The sequence below is a fragment of the Vigna unguiculata genome, chromosome 6, assembly GCF_037176805.1.
Source record: "Vigna unguiculata cultivar grain cowpea cultivar isolate G323 ecotype 2 chromosome 6, ASM3717680v1, whole genome shotgun sequence".
Classification (NCBI taxonomy): domain Eukaryota; kingdom Viridiplantae; phylum Streptophyta; class Magnoliopsida; order Fabales; family Fabaceae; genus Vigna; species Vigna unguiculata.
Window position 1 is genome coordinate 46762696 of NC_140797.1, and position 9929 is coordinate 46772624.

Sequence of the window (9929 nt, forward strand, 5' to 3'; positions counted from 1 at the left end):
CGTAATTTACTTCTCTGGTATGAATAAGGAATTGCGAAGCGGATTGGCTTTTCTTTATGTATATCCCAAAAATAAAAAACGGAGACTTGTTTTCCCTTATCACATTTTTTGTTAAATTATTGACACACACACAACTACAAAATATTTTATATTATTGTCGGACTTCTTAATTAAATAAATATATATAATCAATTAGTGTTTTTCTAATACAAATAAAGTAAAAATATAATCTCTAAACAGATATAACATTATAAATACTGCTGCTGTTCATTTAAATTAGAGTTTTTTCATAGGGAAAAGTGTGGCAATAATTGAAAAGAGTGGTTAGACAGCATTTATCATTTATTTTGAGTAGTTTGATGATGAAAGGGTTGTTTGTTGGAAAACGGTGGTTCATATAATTCCTCTTGAAACGATTGAACCCACATAGCCACCCCTCATCAATGAAATAAATTTTTAAGCATAACCATAACCTGTCTCAGCTTCTGAAACTGAAACCAAAGGTGAAGAAAAAGGAGAGGATGATGGAGCTGTTGGTGTTATGTTTCACAGGAATTTTGGCATTCCTTCACGGGGCACGCTTCTTTCTCCATATTCTTACCCAACACATTGCTCTTCCTTCTATATCTCTAAGGTACTCTCTCTTTCAACTTCAACCTCAACTTCATTAATCATGCTCTCATTAATTTGCTTCTTCTGTTTCACTCAAGCTTCTTGGGCTTCGCTGGCAGGTAGAGTCCATGGATTCTGGGCACAACAACCGTGACCAGCACTCATATATCAACAGTTGAAAAACCGTCTTAATAAACCCAATTTAACCGTTGTTAAAATGTTCTGTACTATAGTCAGTACTTTCCCTTGGACATTGGACATAGAACACTAACAATTCATGCACCAAATTATAAGCTTGTCAATAAAGTGACTGTGGAGGACAACTTCATGGGCTCAGAGGTTCAATTCTTATCTATTTTGTTTTTATCGGAATTTCATACTTCACTCATCATGTTTGCTTTTTTATTTTTTATGCTAGTTGGCACATCATTGTTAATACTTCATTCGGAACATTTTTATTCTTTATTTTTAATTCAATACATATTTGTTGATGTTTATTTTTATTGGTTACTTTTCTTTTGGACTACATAAAAAAAATAAGTGTTATGTACTTTTGAAAAATAAGTGTTATGTACTTTTTAATGTTTTAAGATTTGAATAATTCGTTGTGCATGTTAAAGTAGGAATACGATGAAAATATTGAATTATCAATTTATTATTAAACTCTTCAATTTTTTTGTTTAATTTTATAAATTTCTTAAAATTTCTTAATTTGTTAAATATTAAAAATTTTATCATTAGATTTTTTAAAAAAAGAGTCGGCCACATATTAGAATTTATGTGAGACGGGCAAAATATTTGAATATGTATTTTCAACCTGGAACGGATCAATCTAACCTATATTTTATAGACCAAATAAGAGACAGGCCTAAACTAATGGGACAGACTGTATTGTTATCCCTAATTTTTATATTGTACATATATTTTCATTAAAATACTTGTTGAGCTCGTTTTGTAGAAGATGCCCCAATTCTAAAATTGAATAAAGAATTCGTTGGTTTTTTACACGAGTCCCGAGTCCATTAAGGTTAAACTTTGGGCCTAGGCCCGTGATGACTTTTGGTTATAGTATGAAGTCCAAATAGACCAAAAACCCAGAACTAGAGTTCAGCACAATTTAATGAATGGTGGAAGGTGTAGTTCAATTTTGATGGAATTCATGAAACGCGCAAGATCGTTAGTTAAAACTGATTAATCAATAACCAAAGTACAAAGTCCATCCATGCACCTTACCTTCTTATTGTCCTTGTAATACACATCTTAATTTTATTATCCTCGAATAATCTTTTTATGTAACGTAGTTTTTGAAATATTATAATTTGAAAACATTACAGAAGTTTTATGATCATTTTTTTTTAAGTTCAGTTTTCTAGTGTTTTACAGCAAATCCGTGAGTTACTATAATTTTTTTTCTCATAAGTAATCATTTTCCTTGATCCATGCTTAACATACATTAAATAATAATTAAATCTTTTAGTTTTAATTAGTATAATAAAAGTTTATATTTTTACTGTTTAGACGATGTCTATTTTTTATTTTCTTTTTGTTATGTTTTCGTTAAATTTATCACCCAATAATATCGAGTTTGGGAATTTTTTATTTTTTCTAACATAGTTATTTGTATATGTATAATTCAACTATACATTGCCTTTAATTTCTTTTTCAATTTTTTTTGGTAATGAAACAGTACTACAAATTTGATTATATGAAAAAATTTAATGAAAGCGGTATTTCTCCTTTTATTTTTTTATTTTTTATCTGTTATAAATTTCTAAAAGTCTTTCATTTTCCAGTTTGTTAGTATCTACTTTTATTTCTCCTTCATTCTCCTCTCTATTGGATTTGTAATTTCAAAAAATCTCAAGTTTCACGTAATTTTATATTTCTTTTGTATGTATAATTTAGTTATACTTTTTTCTTTTGTTATTTATTCTTCTTCTTGATTTAACCCACTTCAAGTAGTTTTCTCTGTATGATTCTTTTACTTTTATCTCTTTGTTCGTGATTTGTTTCCAATAATATTGTCTCTTCCTTCGTATACAATTTTGCACACACAATAGTTTCTAAGATCGAAGATGATACACCGATTACCATGAAGAAGTTTCTATCTATGAAAAACAAAAGAGTCAAACAAATATATATTTAAAAATCTAAATTTTATTATTGTCAAATTCATTCAACCGATATTGTGTTATCCTTTTTATTATATACACGTCATCTTATGCTATACAATAAAAAGAGTATTTTAACTTCTCAATTTTTTATTAAATTTTTAATTCAACTAATAAATTGCTCAGACTTCACTTCATTTGTATCATTTATATTCTAAGACAAATCTTACAAATAACTTCTTCCATTCAAAACCAGTATAAAAAATTAATCATATTCAAGAAGATTAATTTTGATTTAAGTAATAAACTATTAATCAAGTCACAAAATAATATGTTTGTCCTTCTAGATTACTCCTAAAAAGACTTCTAGAGTTTATTTCAAGTCTACTTCACAAAAAGTTTTTATGTATGAAAAACGCGAGGAGTTAACTAAATAAAATGAAACAGAGAACTTTGTACCAAACCTTTTTTTCAATTTAGGTGGGCTTCTTTAACCAATCAAAGAGAGACCTAATTGCAATTTTGGTTTACATGTCTGTCTGGTCAATTTCTTTATTTTCCACCAAGTGCAACCTTAAACACAGGACACATTTTTTTTTTACACAATTTATTGACTCCTGAGAGGGACTCTGCGTTTTTAACGTTGTCTTTTTCCCCCAAGATACCGAATTCTGAAAATGCTTAGATCTTGAATGATATATCCCAATTTTGGGTGTTGTGAATGGTTTGACCCTATATTTGCCGTTATTGTCTCGTGATGTGTACGGAACAGTCATTTGAAAAATAGCTAAAAAAAATAGAATTAATTATGAAGATGTGTGGAGACTTTGAACTCCAATGGGATAACCATGGAATGGTGATTTAACATGTCTGAGTCAGTTCTTGCTGCTTCACCCATCTGTTCCAATGGAATTCTGGCTATAAATTATCATTGCTCAGTATCAACAAATTAGTGGAAAATATCTCACATCAGGTTCAGTGCCAATTTATGATGCAGTCAAAGGTTCACACTTGTGTACACTTAGTTTTAGTCGTAAATTTTCTATAATACTAATGCAATGGATACATGTCGTTGGTTTAAGCAACAAATTGGGAATTGTTTTTTTTCTTTTTTCTTAGCAAATGGGGACAGAATATAAGAATATGAAACCCCCAACCACGAAATCAAAAAAGGTACAACGTACGAGTTGAACTAACTAACTTGGCCCGCAAGCGTGTTATGATAGAAGAAAATAACAATACAAATGGCCTGTGCTTAATTTGGTATTATTTCTTCCTAAGATGTTCGTGAATCATGTTGCTCTTAAATTTAGACGAGGATTACTTAACTTTCTGAATTTTAGTGTATCTTAAGGTTGCTTATTACTCTATGCATGCCTCACCAAATTAATACAATGTTTTCTTTTTGGAACCATTTGTGGACTTTATTGTAACATTCTTCAATACAACTTTTGACTTCTTCAGTGAATCTTGTCAGGTTTTAAGTAACTAATTTTTAAAACATTAATTTTAAAATATTAAAATCCATTTAGCCAATTACTTTCTTCCGTCAATACTTAACACAAGACAGACATTTATACAAGAAGTTGATGATCCGTATACTATATCTTTTATAATTTTGTTGTCTTTATCTCAGATTATGACTATATGGAATAATTAGTTCAAATTTGATAATTCACAAGAAATTTAACAACTTTAGTTTAATCAATCAATTATACTGGAAAGGTCTTACGATGATAATAGGATGGAGTAATTTTTTTAATATATTGATTTGAGGAATGACATTAAATGAGTGTTTAAAAAAATATATTCATGAACCGTGTCACAATATTTTAGTAACTTTTTAACTGAAAATTCAGCTTTAGATTGGGCCAAAGAAAACGTTGGAGTCAAATTCATGGGTCAACGCGTTTATTGAGTCGACGGCAGCAGCATCAGTTTGACACAAATTAGCAGAGTTAGCAGCCAGGGTAGATGTGTTTTTTGTTTCTTTGGTGTAAAATGCCAACTCCTTCACTTTCTTTAACTGTGTTTCCTTTGAATATAATAATATATTTCATCTCACATGTATAATATTTTTCAAAAAAAAAAATAATCATACCAAAATAGTTATTTCCAATAGAAAAATCTCTGTTAAATTTTGTAAAATGTTTTGAAGACGTGTAACATAACACGGTTGAAGTAATGTGAATGCAAAGGTTAACAACCTAACACTGTTATTGCTCTAAGTTGGGTTGAGTTCATAAATGGGTAAGAAAAAGAAACTCGTGGTAGTCACATGTTCAATGTTGTGGGACCAATCACCAGGCATGGTTAATGGGTCGTGTCCTAGATAGAAAAATGTTCACACACTCAGTTGTCGACACGTGTCGGACATATCGCAATGGCTGCTGCTACTAGGTGTCAAAGTGGTACGGATAAAGATGGACAATGAAGGAAATTCTTGTATACCAAACAGAACACGCTAGCATTTCATATAAAACCAAAACCCAAATTTAAGATTTTTTTTTTTTTTGGTAGGGCCTGCAATTTGGTCAGCACCGTGTTGTGTGACCTTGTGGATAACAGAGTACTTCTATTTCAGAACTTACATATTAAAAAAAGAAAAAAAAAATCAAAGTTTGGTAGTAGTTATTCATAAGAATTTTGTAGAGTTCAGAAAACACTTTACCCATTTAGATTTTTAGTGGTAAGTAATATAATGGACCACTTGACTCTGTCTTCACACGTTTTCTTCTTTGTTTTTTTAATTGAAAACGAATAACTTTCCTTCTATCTACTTTACATTCTTTCTCTTTTCTTTCTTAAGAATATGAATTAAATAATGACATGAGAGAGGCAGGTTCAAATGATCCCTGCTGCTAGATTTAGTAAAATAACATGTTTAGTTTTTGTAGATGCTAGTTTAGCCAAGAATATTAGTTAAATAGAATTAAATTCTTTAATTACTCTAAATTAATTACTAATTTGATATTTAACATTTTATCAGCTGGTAATATATAGGTACTTATAGATATTAGAGTTGAGTGAGATGAATGAAATTGAATTAATGGAAAATTGATCCGACAAGAATACCTGTGAATTAATGGGTAGTGGGTGTGTGAGTTATTAATGGAGTGTGTGGTTTGTTAACTTATTAGGCTGTGAGTTGTTTGCGTGTTGAGTTGGTGGAGAACAAAGAAATAAATAGGCTTTCACACCAAACCAAGGTTGACCACATGCTTCTCTCTTTGTTACTTGTTTTTGAATTGGTTCACCTCACCTCTTTCTTCTACACGTGCTGTTCTGTTTGAACTTTTTGTTGTAAAGCAGTGACACAGAAGCACACTGTTATAGTTGGGGTAGACCTATAATCACGCTAACAATGGATTGAAGCTATATTAATGGATCCATCTTCATTCATGCTTGCTACCCAGGAACCCTATGGCCATGTTTTTCCAACAGTTTCAGCCACACTGATGTGATGTGTTTCTTATTTTTCATTTTTTTCATTTTGTGAATTCTTTAACAAAATCCACTGTTTTATTTGTCGTATTTTTAAATTCTAACATAATAATATTATTTTAGTTATATATTTATTTTAATTAAATTCTTTTATCTTTATGTTCATTAAAATAGTTTTTATTTTTTATTATCTAAGACAATAATCCAAAAAAAGTTGGAAGTTTATTCTATTATATCACTATAATCTTTACTTTTAAATAAAAATTAAAGTATTTTATAACTATTTTTTCTTCAATTTTTATCATAAATTTGATTTTTTATTTTTATATAGAAATGTACTAGGAGATTTTAAAAAAATTATAATAATTTTTTACATATATTAATTTTCTTATAGCTTTAATATAAATTTTGATAATGTTTTTAATTATTTTATTACAATTTAATTTTTGAAATATGAATTTATCTCTTATTATTATGAAAAAATAATCACACTTGGACGAGTTTTCACCTGTTAAAATAAGAAAAATAGAAAGCATAATGGATAACTTATTTAAAATTAAACACTAAATAAAGATTTTAAATATGTTCCTTTTGATAAAAGAAAAACTTAAAAATTAAAAAATAAATTCACGAGTTAGTTATTTTAAGCAGATAAGTTACATAATTTATATTTGAATGGATAAACTGTGCAGTTCCGTATTTCATTCATTAAATAAATTATTTATATATATTGAAAGATAAATGATTTAGTTTTATTAAAGAGTAAATTGTCTTATTAAAAAAGACCGGTTAAAAATAGTGTATTCCATTATAATAGTATACAATAAAAAAAAAGTGAAAATAATTATATTATTGATAGAAATATATTTTAAAATATTTATGATTGAATTTTAAATTAAATTAAAACTCTTGAATTTTTGTATTAAATACTTTAATTGTATTGTTTTGAGTTTACTATTTTGTTCCTTTCACAGGGTATATTCCACTATTGATGTAATCAGAGTTATTAAAATATTTTCACTTTAATTTTAAAATAAAAAATCAATAAAACATTTTCATTTCAGTTTGAAGTAAAAAAAAAAAAAGCTGAAATATTTTAGTTTAAATTTGAAACAAAAGTAAATAGCTACTAAATATGTGTTTTTTTATGTTGCTTTGTGATTAAAATGCTTTAAATTATAATAATAGTTATTTGAAAATGTGTATTACAAGGTAAAATTTGTGTAAACTAGAGGCAAACATGTTTTTTTTTAATCTATTTGAATAAATGATTAAGAAAATGATACAGTTATTTATAGAACTAACTAAAATGTATCATGAAAGACAAGGTTTATATCTTGGTTCAGATTGACTTGGAAAGAGGAATAGAGTTATTGCAGGGTTTAAACATTTTTTCCTTCTTTCCTCTCAAAAGGTGGGAATTAGGGATTTCATTTTCCTAAACAAGTAGAAGGTAATGAAATGACATACTAAAACAGAGATAATATAATATAAAGTATGTACCTTGTAAGATAGGTTCAGTGTAACTAAAAGTGAGGAAGTTGAAAAGCTACATAATTTAACTAAGTATTTGATTGTCAAAATTTAAGGTAAAGAAAAAAAAAAGATTAACTTAGTGGAATTAGGAAGGAAGAGAGAGAAAGTGGGTGGGAGGTGGTTAACAGAACCTGACTAATTAAGTTAATTAGAGAAGGATCTTAAGGATAAGCATATTATAAGTAAATGTAAAGAAGGAGTAAAATAATAATAATGAGAATGAAGATGAAAGGAAAGTAAAAGGGTAGGAAGGGAATGTAAGATAGAGTGATTGGTTTGGAATAATAATAAAATTAGCCGCCGCAGATTGATATGTCATTGGGAGAGGGAGCGAGTGAGCGTTTCCCATGCCCATAAACAATAGCAGCCCTCCTTCCTTTCATAATAATAAAAAATAAAAAAAACATCAGATATAGATCCAACTATCAAGTCACGCGCCGAGACAGAAGATTCCGCCGACAACTTTTCTACGTACTACTACACTATCCATCCATTTTGAAATCTTTATTAAATGAAATCACCACCACAGAAAAAATACTTAGAAATGAATTAAATAAATAATTTATGAGAGAGGGTTGTCCGGAGGCATAGGATAAGTGGGGGTGGATGATGTGATCATCAGACGAAACCAACTGCTTTGTCTGCTGTCTGTCTGGACAACCCACATGCCACGTAACTTTGTAACTTCCACACTGCAATGGTAATTTCCATCTCCAACACCCCAGTCAAATACATAGTTGACTCACTCTCTTTCTCTCTCTAGATTCATCATCCATCATGCATGGCCCATCCATCCCATCCCATCCCATCTATAAAAAACCTACCTGCTCCCTCCCACACCCACTCATCCATGCGCTTCCTTTTCTCTCTCACTCTCCTACAAACCAAAAATAAATTCAATCTATAACAATATTATGGCGCCCAGGGACAAGACCACTGCCGTTAAGGTTAACACTAACGCCAACGCCGCCGCAGCCGCCGGGGTCAAGGAGGTGCATTTTCGGGGAGTCAGGAAGAGGCCATGGGGGAGATACGCCGCCGAGATCAGAGATCCCGGCAAGAAGAGCCGCGTTTGGCTGGGCACCTTCGACACGGCGGAGGAGGCGGCGCGTGCCTACGACGCCGCCGCTCGGGAGTTTCGCGGCCCCAAGGCCAAAACCAATTTCCCTCCTCCATCCGATAGTAACGTCAAGAACGCCAGCCCTAGCCAGAGTAGCACCGTCGAGTCCTCCAGCCGCGACCGCGATGTCGCCGCCGATTCCTCCCCGCTTGACCTCAACCTCGCCCCGGCCGCCGTATCCGCTGCCCGCTTCCCCTTCCAGCACCAGTTCCCCGTTTTCCCGGCGGCGGCGGCCAACCAGGTTTTGTACTTCGACGCTGTCATACGCGCCGGTTTGGGCGGCCCGCGTGGGTTTGGGTTCGGCTACAATCAGCATCCCGTTGCGGCGAGCGAGTTCCACGCGACGACGAGCGACTCCGACTCGTCCTCCGTGATCGATCTGAACCACAACGAAGGCGATGTGAAGGGGAGCGGTTCCAGGATTTTCGATCTCGACCTTAATAACCCTCCCCCACAGGAGATGGCCTGATCCGGAATCTGACACACCCTTGAGTTTTGTTTTTTGTTTTTTCTTTGATTTTTAATTTTTGTTTTTCGGATTACGAATCTCTCTTTAGTTTTTTTATGAGTAGAGAAAATAGCAGCGTCCGATAACCTAAAATAACAGGAAAGGAAAGGAATAGTAGTATGTGAATAGGTAGGCGATATGATTGTCTGTATTTTTTGCGACAGAAGAAGAACCGAACCGTCGGTTTGATGCTGTTGTTTCTTAAATGAGGAAACGGTTATTATTATTTTGGTTTGGATTAGTGGTGAGTAGTATATTGTGTAAGGTGTAATGTTGTTGGTTAAATGAATTTAACAGCAAAGTTTTGATTATGTTGATTGTGATGTTGTTTTAGAATTGTTGTTTGAGAATGGGAAAATGGATAGGGATAGGGAGTGGGAAAGAAAAGGTGTGGGTGAAGCGTACTTGGTAGCAGTGGTCGTTGTTGTGGCGTTGATTTATTGACCTGCCGCCACGTGACAGCTGGCCCCTGTTTCCTCTTGAAAAGTTTAAGGTCACACCACACGTGTCCCACTGCCACACTCATTCCTCCATATTGCAAAACCCATACCATTACCACTTTCTTCCCATCAAACTCTTTCGCCCTTTCTTTACATAC

At 32.1% G+C, this 9929-nt stretch overlaps 1 protein-coding gene and 1 long non-coding RNA gene across 2 annotated transcripts; both read left to right on the forward strand.

Annotated features, from left to right (window-relative positions):
- Positions 1-296: 296 nt before the first annotated feature.
- Positions 297-1050, forward strand: LOC114189101 (uncharacterized). Its single transcript, XR_003605556.2, has 2 exons — positions 297-634; positions 711-1050. It is a non-coding gene; the product is annotated as an uncharacterized LOC114189101 (long non-coding RNA).
- A 7480-nt stretch (positions 1051-8530) lies between these two features.
- Positions 8531-9642, forward strand: LOC114189216 (ethylene-responsive transcription factor 4-like). The gene has a single exon (XM_028077930.2). The coding sequence runs from the start codon at positions 8618-8620 to the stop codon at positions 9290-9292; it is 675 nt and encodes a 224-aa protein (XP_027933731.2). The 5' UTR covers positions 8531-8617; the 3' UTR covers positions 9293-9642.
- Positions 9643-9929: the final 287 nt, after the last annotated feature.